The following is an 18,956-nucleotide window of genomic DNA, read 5'->3' as shown; positions in this document are numbered from 1 at the left end:
AACTAAGGAGTGGCTCCGTAAGAAGCATCTCAAGGTCCTGGAGTGGCCTAGCCAGTCTCCAGACCTGAACCCAATAGAAAATCTTTGGAGGGAGCTGAAAGTCCGTATTGCCCAGCGACAGCCCCGAAACCTGAAGGATCTGGAGAAGGTCTGTATGGAGGTGGAGGAGTGGGCCAAAATCCCTGCTGCAGTGTGTGCAAACCTGGTCAAGAACTACAGGAAATGTATGATCTCTGTAATTGCAAACAAAGGTTTCTGTAACAAATATTAAGTTCTGCTTTTCTGATGTATCAAATACTTATGTCATGCAATAAAATGCTCATTAATTACTTAAAATTCATACAATGTGATTTTCTGGATTTTGGTTTTAGAGTCCGTCTCTCACAGTCTCTGTCTCAGTCTCACAGTCTCTGTCTCAGTCTCACAGTCTCTGTAAGAACAAAAGTGTTGAACAAATAGTTATATTGACTACGTCCGTCCTAGCTCGCTCTTAATGTCTTAATCAAAATTACAGATTGCATCTTATCCGCTTGTCGTCCCCTTATGCCATAGTTTGTACATTTCAATTGTCAGTAAAAACCACATTTGTTTAAGCAAGTCAACCATATCAGCTATGACTTTTTAAAAGGCAGTAATTGAGGCTGAATGAACTGTTTCGCTGCAAGACAAGGCTCTGCTGATAGGCAGGTGTAGCAGTGGTAAGGTGTTGGAACTCTGCTGTTGGGACAGCTTTATGTAGGCCCTAACAGTTTGTGTGCACAGTTTGTCACCGGTATAGTGCAATTAATGTATTATTTAGTGTTGAGTAGTGGCTTTGCTGGCATGCATCCCACAGTTTGTTTTTGCCCGACTAAGATGTACATGCTAAAATGGCCCCTGCTTATGACTAAAAAAACACTCAACCCCAGTCTACCAAAAGTCTCCTTTTGTTACCATACACTTGACATTGGACGGGTGTATAACAACTCATTTCAATGCATGCCAAATGTTGATGAACTCATTGGCTAGCAGTAGAGCTATTTGTGATGATCTTGTCTGAGTCTTCATTGCACCATTATATTTCTATTTGGTACTTGATGTTTCACTGTTAGCGTTGCTAAGCTACAAGTAATTTACCAAAGTTACCGGAATCTTCAGTAATTTGGGTAATTGACATAAAATCTATGGCAATCTATCGTAACGTTGGTCATTTTATAGTTGAATAACTTGTAAAAACATTGAAAGTGTCAAGTAATATACCCTCCCTTTGCAACCCTAGTCACTGCTACATCATGAAGCAGATGGAGAGAAATAAATAAGCACAGTTCGCCTGACGCACTCGCCAGCTGATAAAATAAAATGGCACAGTACAAACTGACTGAAAGAGACAATAATTTAGTTATTTGACATCTCACAATCCATTTGGATTAGCAGGGATGTGTGGGTGGTCTGCATTTAACTGTAATCCATTATAGCTATGATAAACAACATGCCTAAATTGTCATACTTAAATAAAACTATAAAAAAATCCTAACGACTTAGAAGTCAAACAACCCCTGGGTTTCATTAGATCACAGTGCCATATAATCAACAAGTTGAATCATGGGATGTCATGGTGTGAGAACCATGGTAACAGAGTGTATGTATGAGAGTGAGAGAGAGCGCACTATTGGGGAGTTTCCATCTGCGACAGTGTCATGTAAGGTGACAGAGAGGCGAGAGCATTCAGCAGGGTGTACCAGCATTCATTTCAGGGTGGGCGGGGGAGCATTAACCAAAACAGAACCTAATAGGAAAGTTAGTTTTACACTTTTCACACGCGCACACACACACGGCCATGTGACACCTCCAGTGTTTTACAAGGGAGAAATACTGCTGACTTATTCTTGACATTCAATCATTTGGATGAGTGGTCACTGGTCACCCATTCAGACCTACAGTATTAGAAGTGTTACTGGTTCGACTCTACCTAGAGCTAGACATGAATCATTTGGATAATGAAGAAAGCCTCTAACCACATTCAATGGCTAGCGGGGTCAACAAACTATGACCTTTCCAGCCCCTACAAGACTTTACATAACGACTGTATAATGACTTTAATTGTGTGATCATAAGTAGGGAGGTGAACAATAAATTGATTGACTAATCAATCAATGGCACTATGTTTTCATAACGGTAAGAGTCTGACTTGCTATGTCCTCCAATGTCATTCCTCAAAGAGCTTTGCACACAACAGCCAGACAGGAGAGGTGCAGTTTTAAAGTGTGCAAATACCCTGACCACATTATACTAAACAACGATCAGTACCCTTTTTCATAGGCCTGCACCAATATACTCGGGATAAACTGTAATAATTTGCATAGATTTTGGTAAAACACAACAAAAGATGTATTCACTGTTGTTGATTCTTCATCTGAAAAAGGAAGACGTTTGAATTCTAAAGGAAGCCAACAGTGCCACCTAATGACGTCAGAAAACAACTGCATTCCTCCATGTCAAACGAAACTCCACTGAATACCCATTCAAACATTCTGTCGTAGCACAGTGCTAATACAGTTTTGAATTTCTCTGCAAACACCCGGTTGCCAGTTTGGATCAAATGCAGATTTCAATCTAAATACAATCTGTAAAAACAAACAGACAATCACCCCACCCAAAGCATGGACAGTCAAAGCTCATGTATTCAAACATTTCCCTCTCACCTTAAATTATCATCCTCTATTGAAAAATAAAAAAACTACAGGCAGTAAATAAATAATCAGTGATGCAGTATGTGATGCTGAACTACTGTAAATAACTACAAGTATTTCCAGGTCCAGGTTGTTCCTTGCTGTTTTACTCTGTTTTCTTCTGTTTGGTGCCTAATGAACACACGTTTTGTTACTAGATGGAGTGTTGCCAGGAAATGTTCAAATGTCAGCCCTTCGATAAGTGAAGTTAAACCAAAAGGTTATTTAAAAGCTCTCTGTGTTTATCACTTGTTGGGGATGCAATTTGAAAGCGCATAGATGACAAGACTACATGACACCCCTCACATCTACCAGGAAACGTATTTGACATTATTTACAGACTTTGAGGTGATCGTCATGGCGTTTTAAGAACATCAGAGCTGTCGAGTAATTTCAAGGCAGCTAATGAGGAAACAGTAGTATCTTTATCAATCAAATGTTTTCCATGTCAGACTTTCAAACCTATGCTGAAAAAAAATGAGGAACACTTAATTCCACTTTTAAATGTGAATTAAAAAAAATCCTAAGCATAACGTCAATAATGCAAAATAGCAACTGTCTCTGCGGTCTAAATGTGGCTTTACATTTTGGCCATCCCCAGAAGTATTCCTGTAATCTCAGGCCTTCACACTGTAGTCTGTCACTCCATTCTCATTCACTGAGTAGCCATGGTGATTACGTAAATGGCTGGATTTAGTTTACAATGGAACCATCTTCCACTCCCTGATGGCAAAAATAAGTGTGTGTATGTGGAAGGAGCATATCCTTTCCTCGGAAATTAGCTATCCAGCCAGCGTGGCCCACAGTGAGAGTGCACTACCCCAAGTTGAGATCAGGCCCATGAATGCGTTTTTCAAATTTTGTCATAATACATTTTTAAAAATCCTCCCTTATTTTACAGAAACAGATAACTGAAATGCCTTAGTTCTTTCACTGACATTTTCTCCCTCTCAATAGAAACTATCTTTCTCTGGCTTTTCATGCTATCAACACCCTGGTGACATTACAACATCCTAAGCTTCTGAAGCCTTCCAGTATCACATCGGTCATCAAGCCAGCTCCTTGAGAAGACAGTGGACTTTATGTTAGATCCAAGCAAACTATCACACTCACTCCCACACACTCACTGAGCTTTTCTGAAGACTTGCCACAGTTTTGGCATTAATTGTACAAACCTACGCTTTTAAATCACATCTACTGTAACTGTTTAAGTACAAATTGGTATTAGTGTGTATACAAATGCTGCCCGCTTACTGTTTCCCAAGAGGTCATGGGGCTCGGACTGCCTCCTCCCTGTCCGTCTGTCCGGCTCCTTCTTCTTCTTGCTCGCCCTCAGGCTCCCGAATCGCTTCATGGGGCACGATGGGACACAAGTATAGTGTGTAAACCCAAATAGTACATATCCAACTAAATACGATATATTATTCAATCAAGCCTGAACAAGACCTGATTCAAGCATCAATGTTCACCTTGCAGAATCCGCACTTGAAACAAGCTGGGTCAATCTTCTCCTTTAGGAGCCCTGCCAAACTGATCCAAGGACAATACTGAGTAGTGACCGTCAATCCAAGTAGATGATCCCAGGGGTTCTCTCCAATATAGACAGCGTGGAAAGACTGGATATTAGAGCCAGCTAGATAGTTCACAGTAGAAACACAATAGGAAGGGAAGCAGGAAAGAAATCAGGCAGGCTGGCAGGCAGGCAGGCTGAAAGCTTAACCCCCAGAGGAGAGCTGGTCTCATATAAATCTCCTTCAGCTCTGAATCGGCTATTCTTCTTAAATGCACTTCCCAAGAGAACCTGTTCTGTCCTTTCCCTGCAGCTCTCTCTCTCTCTCTCTCTCTCTCTCTCTCTCTCTCTCTCTCTCTCTCTCTCTCTCTCTCTCTCTCTCTCTACCTCCCTCTCTTTGAATCTTTGAACGCTCTGATCCACTGAGGCGTCCAACAGCAACAGAGTCCCTGCTGCCGTAAACTGTCATGTACAGCTGTGTGGCTGGTGTTCCTTTAAAAACGAGGCTGCATCACAGAGAGGCTGTAAAAGGAAAGGAAACAAAACCCGCTCCCTTTCTCTGACACACACACACACTCTTTACCTCTGACAGCCATTGACTCTGAGCAAAGCCCTGACACCCCCCCCCCCCCCCTCCCCGCCTGCCGCTCAAGCTCTCTTGTTCTTCCAGAACTCTCCATCTCTCTCACACAACACACAACTTTCCTGCGTAGTGTTTCTTTAGCATGTGATAGGGTTGAAAGCAGGTATCTGACAATATAACATGGTTTTATTACAGAAGTGCCTCTGTGGATTTCTACTATCAGGAGGGACAATACGATGAATGTTCACTGATACGTAATATTTTTCATTCAAGGGTCAAAGACACACACTCACACCCACTAATGCATGGACTAAGCCGATGCCCCAGAGACACGCATCAGTACCTGTAAGTTACAGACCACAGGTTAGTATGAGAAGGGAAAAGTGTGCTGGGAACTACCTGGATAGTCATAGGTAAAGCCTGGGTGGTCCTGAGGATTTTTAACTTGAACAAGACAACCAATCTTGTTCAGGGAGACCATCATTAATACCACATTTTGTAAAAACCCAAAGCTTTGGAGACATTTTTTGTGGGGTTGAGCATTCTGCCTTCTGCATGGAAGAGCATTCTGCCTTCTGCATGGAAGAGCATTCTGCCTTCTGCATGGAAGAGCATTCTGACTTCTGCATGGAAGAGCATTCTGACTTCTGCTTGGAAGAGCATTCTGCCTTCTGCATGGAAGAGCATTCTGACTTCTGCATGGAAGAGCATTCTGACTTCTGCATGGAAGAGCATTCTGACTTCTGCATGGAAGAGCATTCTGCCTTCTGCATGGAAGAGCATTCTGCCTTCTGCATGGAAGAGCATTCTGCCTTCTGCATGGAAGAGCATTCTGACTTCTGCATGGAAGAGCAGCACACGGCCTCAGAGCTACTGTTCTTTTCTCAGCCCCTGATATGCTAAAGACTATCTGAGGTAAGCTTGAGTTGGTTTGTGTGTAGGGAGCAGTCTTTTTTGAGAGTGGTGATATTTCTTTCTTTGGGAAGTCTACGCTCAACTGAACACTGGCTGGAGCAGGGGCGCGTGTGAGAGGGAGAGCAGATTGTTTCGTCAACGCAGTTGTCGTCCTGGAAAACTCCACAGTTCAGCTGCGACCACACAGAGTCAGTTGTATTGTAAACACCATGGGGCTAATGAAGTCACAAAAGAGAATTAAAAAGCAACAACAAATCAACACTAACATTATAACACTATAATTCCACAAAGCTCTTTACACCTCCTACCTGGGAGCCAAAGTCCATCATTAATGTTGACAACAAAGAGATCAGGAATAACCTACTGAAACCAAACTTAAATTGCCAAATGCCCCCTCCATCCCCCCAGTGATGCCCATTGCAACCCCAGAAAACTGTGACAAAGTAAAAATGGCTCGACTCTTCTTCAGACGGCACTGTTTGGCTTATATAAAAATAATTAAATAGGCTCTGATGGATCTCCTCTCATATTCATCATATTCCTGTCTCTGCCCTGTTATTTTCTGTTTAGAGGGGCACTAATGTGCCAGTAAATCTCCAAACAACCTTATTTAAGTCAGATTTTTTATTCTTCTTGTGAGCGGGGTTTAACCAATCCCTCCCAAAATCTTTGACTATCTTTTTTTAAAACCAAAATGCAATCAGGAGTACAGGCCAAAGAGAGAAGGGGGAGAGGGGGAGAGAGGGAGAGGGGAGAGGGAGAGAACATTATAGAGAGGTTGTGTGAGGGAGGGAAAGAGAGAGAAAGACAAAGAAAGAGAGAAGGGCAGAGACAGTGGGGCAGAGAGAGATAGCAAACAAGATGGAAAGAGAGGTTGTGAGAAATGTCCTTGACTTTGCTTGACCGCTTGGACATTTAGCTCGGAATCCTTTCATGTACTGCTGGTACACATTCAGCAGATAAAAATGTGTGTTGGGGTGTGTATGTATGTTGTTATCACTTGTCTTGCATCATGGCTTCAAGCCATGACATTTACCATTATAGTCCTTATTCACAGTATAGGTCCCTTACTTTATCACACTCCAGTACTAACCCTGCAGCACTGGGGGCTCATGGGAAAACATGTACATAATAGTTCAATACATTCATAAATGGGTGGGGGGTGGGGGGGTTCAATTCTGTGGGATTCTATGAAAACCTCATCTGCTGGCTGCTGAAGGTCAACTTGTGTTTCTGGACAGAATCCAGATCAGTCTAGTCCATGCTAATTACTCACCTGTTGACACCCTCTTAATAAAACACACAAGAATTTACAGAGTGGGAGCCATGTGTGGAAATGACCTACCTGTCTGTCAAAGCTACCTCTAATGCAGCTTGGTTTGAAGTGAGAACCTGGTGAACTTGCATGCTAATGCAGAATATGGCAACATACTAAGAACAAAATGACTATGTGAGGTCTGTACCAGAACTGTGTTCAAGGACTGTACCATACATGGGTTCAGGGACAGTACCATACCTGGGTTCAGGGACTGTACCATACCTGGGTTCAAGGACTGTACCATACCTGGGTTCAAGGACTGTACCATACCTGGGTTCAGGGACTGTACCATACATGGGTTCAGTGACTGTACCATACCTGGGTTCAGGGACTGTACCATACCTGGGTTCAAGGACTGTACCATACCTGGGTTCAAGGACTGTACCATACCTGGGTTCAGGGACTGTACCATACATGGGTTCAAGGACTGTGCCATACCTGGGTTCAAGGACTGTACCATACCTGGGTTCAAGGACTGTACCATACCTGGGTTCAAGGACTGTACCATACCTGGGTTCAAGGACTGTACCATACCTGGGTTCAGGGACTGTACCATACCTGGGTTCAAGGACTGTACCATACCTGGGTTCAGGGACTGTACCATACCTGGGTTCAGGGACTGTACCATACCTGGGTTCAAGGACTGTACCATACCTGGGTTCAAGGACTGTACCATACCTGGGTTTGTTGGCTTTCTAACACTTTAGCTGCGCTTGATTTAACCTGTCCAGATCTGCACGAGAGGAAGATTCTTCTCTCCATCACTACATGTTAACTTCACAACAACAGAGTATACCGGTAACTATGGGTTGTGCTATAAGCAAAAGAGTTGCAAACTGTTAAAGTCCCAGGCCTGAGCCCTCCCCTATAGGGTGATTGTAGGGTGATTAGCCAATCTTCAATGAGCACAAACACCTGTCAAAACCTCTCTCCACGGCAACCAAGACTAAGCTCTCCTTGTAAGTCAAATAACTTGATATCCGTATTGAGAAGGGAGAATGGTCAGTAGTCTAACCACTGTTAATAAATAAATAAATAATATATGGCCTAGATTGTTTGCCCATATTTTTCACCCGCACACGGCAGTGTCGAAATAATCTAAAATGACACACATATTGTCATGTACGTGTGACAGCATGTTTCTCAGCTCAGCATCCCACAATCCATATAGCAAATCTGAATGATTGAGGGGTAAACTCACATACTTAAATGACTTGCACCCATACTCACAATCCCAACATAATTACACATTCACAACTAAACATTGTCCTCCATCTGTTCTCTAAATCACGTCTCGCAATGTGAATGAGAATGGGCCTTTCTCACAATGTGGCTGGGAATGGGCCTTTCTCACAATGTGAATGAGAATGGGCCTTTCTCACAATGTGGCTGGGAATGGGCCTTTCTCACAATGTGGCTGAGAATGGGCCTTTCTCACAATGTGGCTGAGAATGGGCCTTCACACACGAGCATTTCTAAGGTCCTACGATGCTTTTCTTTATGCTTTCAGTTTGCCCTCCACAAGTTAGCAATTAACAGAGAGCAAAAACACTGCCTGAATTTGGAAATACAAATAACTGTAATCTGGCATGCATTTTTATCTAGATATGGAGAAAGTATTCAGCCTCAGAGTTCCAGGGTAGTGGACGTTCATTCCTTCCCTAAGATGAAGGGATCCATTATGGAATCCCTTTTCTGGACAGTGTGCAGAGAGATTTAGCCCAGTCATGTGGCTAATAGGGAGTTTCGACATTTACATGCACTCAGAGAACGTGGTGACTGTCACGCCGCTAAAATAAGGGCTTCTGTGACACCCTGGTGTCACTCTCCTGTTCCAGTGCTAACTGGCCAGTCAGCTGCTCCACGCGCGAGGACGCTCGCTGGCGATGCTCTGTTTATTTGACGGTTGCCGAGCAACTGGGGTTGTGAAAGGGGAGAGTGATTATGGGATTGCTGCTGGAGGGTTTAGGGAGAGCTGCTGCTGCTGTGTGGTCACTCGGTACACAGAGAATCACAGTGAAGCATAGGCTATACGAACACACACACACACACACACACACACACACACACACACACACACACACACACACACACACACACATACATTTAGTCCACACAGAGGTATGCTTCACGCTAACAAATATACAAACATTTAGTCCACACAGAGGTACAATTCATACTAAGGGATATAGAAACACAAACATACACCATTGAAAAGCTGCTAGGGGAGGAAAGCTCTAGAGTGTAGTAGATGTATAGGTCAAGTCTGCCAACCCTGCATATAATGTGGTGGCACTAGTGACCCCAACAAATCAGAACATTACAGTAAGGTACAAGCTTATGTATACATTCCTCACCCCTACCACCCTCACAACAACAGGCCCCCAAACCAGATCTTTCACATCTCTGAGGGGGGATCAATATGGTTGCCCTCCCCCCATTCTTCCATCCCCTCCTCTGTACCTCACTTTCATTTCAACCTCTCTACAAGTAACATTATCTACACTAACCTCTACCAGTAACATGATCTACACTAACCTCTACCTGTAACATGATCTACACTAACCTCTCTACCTGTAACATGATCTACACTAACCTCTCTACCTGTAACATGATCTACACTAACCTCTCTACCTGTAACATGATCTACACTAACCTCTACCTGTAACATGATCTACATTAACCTCTCTACCAGTAACATGATCTACACTAACCTCTCTACCTGTAACATGATCTACACTAACCTCTCTACCTGTAACATGATCTACACTAACCTCTCTACACTAACCTCTACCAGTAACATGATCTACACTAACCTCTCTACCTGTAACATGATCTACACTAACCTCTCTACCTGTAACATGATCTACACTAACCTCTACCTGTAACATGATCTACACTAACCTCTTTACCTGTAACATGAGCTACACTAACCTCTACCTGTAACATTATCAGCTTTCGTGTCTACCTTCCCTCTCTAGCTTACATTCTCCAATCTAGCTCTTTTCAACAAAATATTGGTTGCCGATAGCCTGCATACCTCAGCTTGAAGGTTGAAATGTTGCATCCTTAAACAGTGCACATAATCTTCTCTTTCCTTTTGCTTAACCTGCTTAAGCACTGGACCGTTGTTATTGTATACTGTACTGACATGGCCAGTAGAGGGCACAATGTGTCTGGACTGAAACCACGGTGACGGGAGGGATTCAAGGTTGTTTGACAACACCTTCCTATGGCCTCCTCCAACACTCACCAGTGTGCGGTAACTTAGGACCACTGGCCTAGTAGCAGTAGGATGGGACTGCAGAATCTCAAGTACACATTTGTTTAAAAAGGTAGACTCAGGAACATGACATCATCATACAAAGCAAGGGGACTTCTTTCTCACAGACATCAACAACATTTAAATCTGCCAAGACTGCTACTATTGGCACTACCCAATGTACAGTACATACAGCGCATTTGCCACAGGTGGACTCCAATCAAGTTGTAGTAACATCTCAAAGATAATCAATGGAAACAGGATGCACCTGAGCTCAATTTAGAGTCTCATAGCAAAGGTCTGAATACTTATGTAAATAAGGTATTTCTCAAAACCTGTTTTTGCTTTGTCATTATGGGTTATTGTGTGTTGATTGATGAGGAAAAACATTTATTTAACATTTATTTTAGAATAAGGCTGTAACGTAACAACATGTAGAGAAAGGGGTCTGAATACCTTCGGACTGCACTGTACATGGTAGATAAAAGCCTTTCTGCACTCCCTTACCAGGTGCACTCTACATTCAAGCGATCTGTACAGTCCTGTGACAATATATATAACCTAGCGTGCAAGAAATGGCACGACGTCTTGACGTCATTGCAACCAGTTTTTCCAGTGGGAACAATGATGTGTACACCGATCAAGGGCCTGATGTTGTCTCTGCAGAAGCCCCTAGTTATCTCTGGAAAAACAACGCCATCAAAACAAAATTCCAGCAGGTCCAGGGGTCTAATCGGACCTCCAGTGGCCTAGATATACAGACCACTCCTGTGTGTGTGTGCGTATCAATGGTGTGTGTGCGTGCATGTGCGTGTGTGTAAGTGAGAGACAGAGTGAGAGAAAGAGGGAGCAGTTGTTTTGACCACTTATGCTCTCTGTATGAGGTCAACCTGGCATTGTGCAACATATCTCGTAAGATTGTCCTACTGTCTGATGATACAGATTAATTAGGGTGCTTGTTAAAATCTCACTACTGCAATCTGACATACTTTTAAATTATTAGTGTGCTTGATGAAAACAGGAACACTACTGTTATTGGTGCGCTTGCTTCAGCGGGAGCACTAGTGTAATCAGACATACTGCCTTGTAAGTGTGCTTGAAAGCACACTACTGGTATCTGACATACTTCCAAGTCTATTATTCCGGAATCTCTTGCTCTTACATTGCTTATACTAGACAATTCAATAACTTTATGTCCCACAATTGCCATGTTCATTCATAGTAATGTATTTGACCATATGTTTTTTCCAATTCAAGACATTGCAAAGATTAACTGTAGAATAAGATTTTTTTGTACAGATTTTGTACTGAGGAGCTTGGGTTATCATTTATTTACACACAGAAAGTGTAGACCACTCCAATAACTATATTATCCAATATGGAAGAACTTCTCTAATACTTTTTTATTTACCAAACTGAGTATACAAAATATTAAGAACACCTGCTCTTTTCATGATATAGACTGACCAGGTGAATCCAGGTGAAAGCTATGATCCCTTATTGTTGTCACTCAATAAATCCACAGGAGACAGGTTAAAGAAGGATTTCTAAGCCTCGAGACAATTGAGACATGGATTGTGTATGTGTGCCATTCAGAGGGTGAATGGGCAAGACAACAGATTTAATTGCATTTGAAAAGGGTATGGTAGTAGGTGCCAGGTGCACTGGTTTGTGTCATGAACTGCAGCACTGCTGGATTTTTCACACTTAACAGTTTCCTGTGTTTATCAAGAATGGTCCACCACCCAAAGGACATCCAGCCAACTTGACAACTGTGGGAAGCATTGGAGTCAACATGGGCCAGCATCCATGTGAAACGCTTTCGACACCTTGTAGAGTCCATGTCCCGACGAATTGAGACTGTTCTGAGTGTAAAAAGGGAGGGGGTGCAACTCAATATTAGGAAGGTGTTCTTAATGTTTGGTATACTCAGAGTATATGAGACGTGTTTGATTGGAACCTCTGGATTTGACCTCTTCGATAAAAACTTCTACTGGGGGATCACGTGACCCTTGAACGAGATGGCCGCATGAACTAAGAGCTCCGCACAAGTAGTTTCCAATTCTTACCTCCACTCCAAGTTCACACTCATTTAGCTTTAGTAAGAAAAAGTCATGGCGGCTACAAAAGGCGACACTACAGGTGACATTTTTACCCGGACTCGAGTATTAGCAACGGAAAAAGCCTCCAAGAAGAAGCTAGCTTCAGAAAAAACTAGCGCCATTAGCCAGGAGCAAGAGAACCCGCTCCCCCACGAGGCACAACGAATGCCAACCTCGCACTATGTCGAAGACATCCTTTCTGAGTTGAGATCCCAACGTACAGAACTAAACACTAAATTAGATGCCATTAATTCTCAGCTCAGTGCGATAGGGGGCAAGGTGACAATCCTGGAAAACGCTTTGCCTGACATCAACAACAAGATTACCATAAACGCGGGGCGCCTGGACGAGGCAGAGGGGCGAATCCTATCCATGGAAAACTTATTGACAGATGCCATGGAAACAATAGCATATGCTAAAAAGAAAATTGAGCATCTGGAAGAGAAAACAGAGGGCGAAGGAATAATTGTGTTCTATTCAATCTGGGCGAAAAAGAAGAGGGAAACATGCCACTGATCCGCTACCTGCAAGACAAACTTCCCGAGTGGCTCCACCTGCCCACTGACAGGCCCATAGAACTCGAGAGAGCTCACCGAGCACTGAGGCCCCCACCAGCAGCCAGACAACCACCGCGCCCAATCACCATACGTTTCCTGAGATTCACCGACAAGGAACGAGTCCTACAGGCGGCGAAAAACAACACCATCACAGTGGGAAACGCCAAACTCGCTTTACACCAGGACCTGTCAGCTGGAATACGCCGAGAATTTGACGAAGTGAAGAAATACTCCATTGACCGAGGCATCTTCAGGGGATTCAAATACCCAAACGAGATCAGGATTCTTCACCAAGGAGCCTTGCGACACTTCAAAACTCCCGAAGAGGCAAAACGTTTTTTGAAAAACAATCCTGGCCAATGAGAAACAGACCAATGACTAAATGCGATTAATGCCATTACTAAAGGAGGTAAGACGACATATAGCCGATATCCAGAGATCCACCCCCTAAATGTCATTATAGCCGTCCAATTTATATTTATTGTCCTTTAACTGAGAGGGATGGGCTGTATAGCCTAACCTAGGCCTACTAATGTTTCAGACTACTTTTATTTCTCTGTTTTTTTGTTGTTGCTATTATTACCTGGGGTTCCCTATGTCCCTTGGGGGAGGCATATGTAGGCTGGGCTATTGATTTTATTTTTCTCCCCTCTTTTACTGGGGTCTGGACGAGGGCAACTGTGTTATTTACTCAATGCGGGGTGGAGAGGATGAGGCATTTCTTTGGTGGGGAGAGGGAGACGTTGTGCGTTGCTAACTGTTCCCGGTTTTTGTTTTATTCGGAACACAGAATTGAGACTGAGCGGGGGGGTAATAGATCCAACGGGATGTGTCGAGTTGTTTGGGAACTCGGCTGGAGTGTTCAGAGATTATTATTTTATGTACACCATTTATTTTCCTTTTATGTGAACGCAGCTGTAATTACTATCCACTTTTACCCAGCGATGACTTGCACTAAAGTTCGATTACTGCTCGATGACGATGACTAGTACCTTAAATCTATTGACATGGAACTGCCATGGTCTAGGGCATGCAATAAAACGAAAAAAGATACTATGTGCTCTAAAAAAGGAAAAAGCAGACATTGCGCTATTACAAGAGACACACCTCTGTGATGCTGAACATGCCAAACTCCGCAGAGCTTGGGTGGGACAGGTGTAAACAGTAGAGGCACAGCCATACTTATCCATAAAAATGTTCCATTCATAATTGACAAAAACATATCTGATCCGGAGGGGAGATTTATTTTGATAACTGGGTATATGGTCAACCAATTACTATATTAAACATATACGCCCCTAACACAGATACTCCTGCCTTCATGTCAAAAATTATAACCCTGTTCAATGAGCATTGTGTCTCCTTTGGCGTGGTGGCCGGAGATTTTAATTGTACCCTTAACCCAACCCTAGACAAATCATCTCAAGTCCCCACCACAAATCCTAGATCTGCAAAGATGTTGAACTCTCTTACTAAAGAGATGGGACTGATAGATATCTGGAGAGAGAATAATAGCTCATCTATGGACTATACATACTACTCTAATGTCCATAACACCTACTCCCGTATAGATTACATTTTTATCCCAAAGAGTTTCATAAATTCAGCCACTTGTACAATCGGACCCATAGCACTTTCAGATCACGCCTTTGTCCACCTCTGCTTTGACCTCTGCAAAAACATCCCAAGGTCAAAGAGCTGGAAATTCAACACCTCCATGCTATCAAATGACGAGTTCCATACATTGGTAACTACATGGATAGACAACTACACACAAGACAATAAAGACTATCCTGTTTCTCCGGCCACAATGTGGGACGCTGCTAAAGCCACACTAAGAGGTCATCTAATTGCATATGCTTCCTCTAAGAAAAAAGCAATGGAAGCACACAGGCTAGATCTTGAGAGGGAGCTGGAATGCTGTGAAAAAATACATAAACAATCCCTAGACAGCACCTCCTGGAGTCATCTTAAAGCAGCCAAAGCCAAACTGAATTTGGACTACACTCGGGAGATAAAAAAAAGTTTTCTTTACTAAACAGAAATACCATGAGTATAGCAATAGGCCCAGTAGATTGCTTGCTTACCAATTAAAAAAGGAGCAGTCAGAGCGTACAATCATGGCTATCCGAACAGCAGAGGACGAGGTCACATATGACCCAAAAAATATCAATTTAACTTTTCATGATTTTTACTGCAAACTATATACCTCTGAGAGAAAACACACAGAGGCAGAACTACACTCTTTCCTAGAGGGAATCTCGCTACCTAAACTATCAGAGACCGACCAGGAAGATCTCAACTCCCCCTTCACTCCTGAGGAGATCCTGGAGGCAATTACCTCCATGCCACCTAATAAGTCCCCAGGCCCAGATGGATTCCCCAGAGAGTTCTACAAAGCTTTTTGGCCCCAGCTCAGCCCTACCTTCATGCCAATGCTGGAGGATTTTTGCAAAAACTGAGTTCTCCCAGACTCAATGCACACAGCTCGCATTACAGTGTTGCTAAAAAAGGACAAGGACCCCCTATCCTGCTCGTCCTTCCGGCCCATAAGCTTGTTGGATTTCGACTATAAAATAATTACCAAATTGCTCGCCAAAAGACTAAACACTCTTCTTCCCAAAATAATAAAAGCGGACCAAACTGCATTTATTAGAGACAGATACTCTTCTGATAACATTCGCCGTCTTTTTGATATTATTGATCAAGTAAACGCACAAAAGACCCCTGTCCTGCTGGCTTCACTGGATGCTGAGAAGGCGTTTGACAGGATGGAGTGGAGCTTTCTGTTTTCAGTCTTAGAAAAGTTCAATATGGGCCCAAATTTTATTAAATGGATCAAATCACTATACTCTCATCCAAATGCCATGGTGACTACTAATGGACTGAACTCTGACAGATTCCCTCTGGAACGGGGCACAAGACAAGGGTGCTCGCTGTCCCCGCTGCTCTACTTGTTGGGGGCGGAGCCTCTGGCAGAGCTGATAAGGAGCAATCCAAGTATTATGGGTGTTTCTGCAGGTGGCCTGCAGCACAAGATTTTGCTTTACGCGGATGATGTCTTGCGCTACATATCCAACCCTGAGAAATCCCTCCCTCTCATTTTAGACACAATTGCTCAGTATGGCAAGTTTTCAGGTTATAAGATCAATTTTAACAAATCCACTGTCTGCCCTCTCAATATTACACTCACCAGCTCTATGAAGACACTTTGTCCTTTCCAATGGAAAACACATGGGTTTCAATACCTCGGGATCTTCATAACACCAGTTCTGAATAGCCTTTTTAAGGAAAATTATCTTCCACTCCTGGATCGAATCAAGAACGATCTCCAAACCTGGATCTCCCTCCCAATTAGCTTAGTAGGAAGAATTAATGTAATCCGTATGAACGTCCTCCCTAGACTAAACTACTTATTTCAGATGCTCCCATGCTATCTCCCAGTTTCCTTCTTCAAAACAACTAACCAAAGCATCACCAAATTTATATGGGGCAATAAAAAACCTAGGATCAAGTTTTCCACTTTATCAAAACCTGAATCTAAAGGTGGTCTTGCCCTTCCCTCCCTTCAACTGTACTACTGGTCTGCCCAAATCCGCAACATGCTAACATGGATCACACACAGACAAGAGTCAACGTGGATTCAGATAGAAGCCCAATCCTGTGGTTCATTGCCCTTAAGCTCAATTATATTCATTAATAACTTTAGTGAAGTGGGCAACATAGCCAAAACCTTTGCGATTTACAGCACCCTACTAGCGTGGAGGGACTGTAAGAAATACCTGGGCATTTCCTCCCAAATATGTTCTCACTCGCCTATAGTAGGCAACCCAGACTTGCCAAAAGCCCTGAGGGATGCCAACTTTAATCTTTGGCATACTCTAGGAATCAGGACCTTTTCAGACCTATTTCATCAGAAAACCACTACACTGAAATCCTTTCAAGAGCTCTGCAGTGAATTCGATGTGCCAAGATCCCATTTTTTTTTAAAAATATCTTCAAATTAGACATGTAATTTCCTAATTTACCTCCAAGAGGAGGTTTAGAACTCAGTTGAATGAAGTTGAAACCCTTCTTGTCACAGCACAATCCATTAAAGGCAAAATATCTTACATCTATAGACTCCTTTCTGAGAAAGGAAGCTCCTCCTTTACTCCTTTGAAAATAATCTGGGAAAAGGACCTTGGTCTGACTATCAGTGATGAGTTATGGGCGGAGGTTTGCGACAGGGTATACTGCTCCTCTACCAGTGTAAAAATGAAATAATCTAATTACAAATTTTTGTACAAATTTTATTATACTCCTTTGAGAATCCATAGAATGAAAACAGATATGTCTCCTAACTGTAAAAGATGTACCTCTGAAAGTGGAACCTATATGCATGTATTTTGGAGCTGTAGGGAGATTGCCAGATTCTGGCAATCTGTACATACTGCTGCACAGAAAATACTAGATGTACAGTTTGATATGACCCCGTGTATCTATCTTCTTAATGCCCAGCAGAACTTTGTTCTTGATCCTGACAGAGAAAATTTGCTTATGACTATTACATACTTTGCTAAGAAATGTATTCTTCTATTGTGGGCCTCAAATACCCCTCCTACATTTAAAATGTGGATTGACCAGATTGTTGACTTTCTTCCTCTTGAAAAGCTCACTTATGACCTCCACAAGAGACAGCCCAAGTTTGATAGACTCTGGTCTCCACTATTCAACTATATTTCAAACTGGACAGAGTAAACGGGGTGACTAGGGAAATGCGCAGATACATGTCGTGTAAGGAGGTACTGTAAAACCTAAAAACGAATTATTGGCCCGTCGTCTCAGCGAATGCTTGAAATAGCTGATAAGAACCTTGATAGAGCTGCTGCAAGTGTTATGTTTTTGTTTTGTGTGTGTTTTTATTTTAATTTAGTTTTTGAGTACGTGTGCGTATGTGTGTGTGTGTATGTATATGTGCGTATGTATGTACGTACGTACGTATGTATGTATGTATGTATATATATATGTACCAAGGAAAATATATAGATTAAGAAAAATAAATGCTTCTATTTGACTTTATCATTCATTTTAATTGTATTTTTATTTTTTCAAAAGTATTATTATTTTTTTATTTTTTATTTTTTTAAAGCCTGTCATCTGTGAATGTGGAATGTGTTTTGTTGGTTGATTGAAAAACAAGAAAACTTAATAAAACTTGAAATTGAAAAAAAAAAAACTTCTACTGAACTTCATGTGTTGCATGGTTGTTGTATATGTGAGCCTTGTTATAGAAGTATATGGTCATGCAAATGGTTTTTGTGCATGCTCTTACTTTTGCAAATCAGGTTCTGGTCAATTAACAAACTTGTTTTTGTAATAAGGGAAAATACACAGATGTGCTGGTGAGAGCTTAGGATGTATTGGTTAGATCAAGGAGGTAGAGCAGACAGAGTGAGTGCTGCCCTAACCAATGCAAATTCTCATTGTCCCAGCAGAAGCACACCATCTTATGAATCAGAGCTTAATTTCACCTTTTGTCACCTGATGAAGATCCTTCTGCATGAAAACGTTGGTCAATAAAGGTGGTAATTGGGAGCATATGCAGAGTACAGGCCATTCGGTTCTTTCCTATTCCCAAATAACACATGACTTGCCTAGTCAAATAAAAGGTTAGATAAAACAATAGTGACCCTTGCTTTCCCAATATTGCAGTCAATATACAGTACCACTCAAAAGTTTGGACACACCTCCTCAGTCAAGGGTTTTTCTTTATTTTTTACAATTTTCTACATTGTAGAATAATAGTGAAGACATCAAAACTATGAAATAACACATATGGAATCATGTAGTAACCAAAAAAGTGTAAAACAAATCTAAATATATTATATATTTTAGATTCTTCAAAGTAGGCACCCTTTGCCTTGATGACAGCTTTGCACACTCTTGGCATTCTCTCAACCAGCTTCATGAGGTAGTCACCTGGAATGCATTTCAAATATCAGGTGTGCCTTGTTAAAAA

The 18,956-nt window shown here is 42.2% G+C and overlaps 1 protein-coding gene across 3 annotated transcripts in view; it reads right to left on the bottom strand.

Annotated features, from left to right (window-relative positions):
• The window catches only part of LOC110489719 (5'-AMP-activated protein kinase subunit gamma-2), a 104,514-nt gene that overhangs the window by 48,420 nt on the left and 37,138 nt on the right, over window positions 1-18,956 (bottom strand). Inside the window, exon 1 of one of the 3 annotated variants that reach the window (XM_036943914.1) lies at window positions 3,963-4,077. The exons of the other annotated variants lie outside the window; for them this stretch is intronic. Within the exon in view, the coding sequence (XP_036799809.1) occupies window positions 3,963-4,062 (100 nt within the window). The 5' untranslated portion in view covers window positions 4,063-4,077. Of the gene's footprint in view, window positions 1-3,962; window positions 4,078-18,956 lie in introns of those variants that run through there. 3 annotated transcript variants of the gene reach the window in all.

The sequence above is a fragment of the Oncorhynchus mykiss genome, chromosome 15 (genome assembly GCF_013265735.2).
Source record: "Oncorhynchus mykiss isolate Arlee chromosome 15, USDA_OmykA_1.1, whole genome shotgun sequence".
In the NCBI taxonomy this organism is placed as follows: domain Eukaryota; kingdom Metazoa; phylum Chordata; class Actinopteri; order Salmoniformes; family Salmonidae; genus Oncorhynchus; species Oncorhynchus mykiss.
Note: the sequence above shows the minus strand (reverse complement) of the source record. Positions and strands in the feature narration are given on the sequence as shown.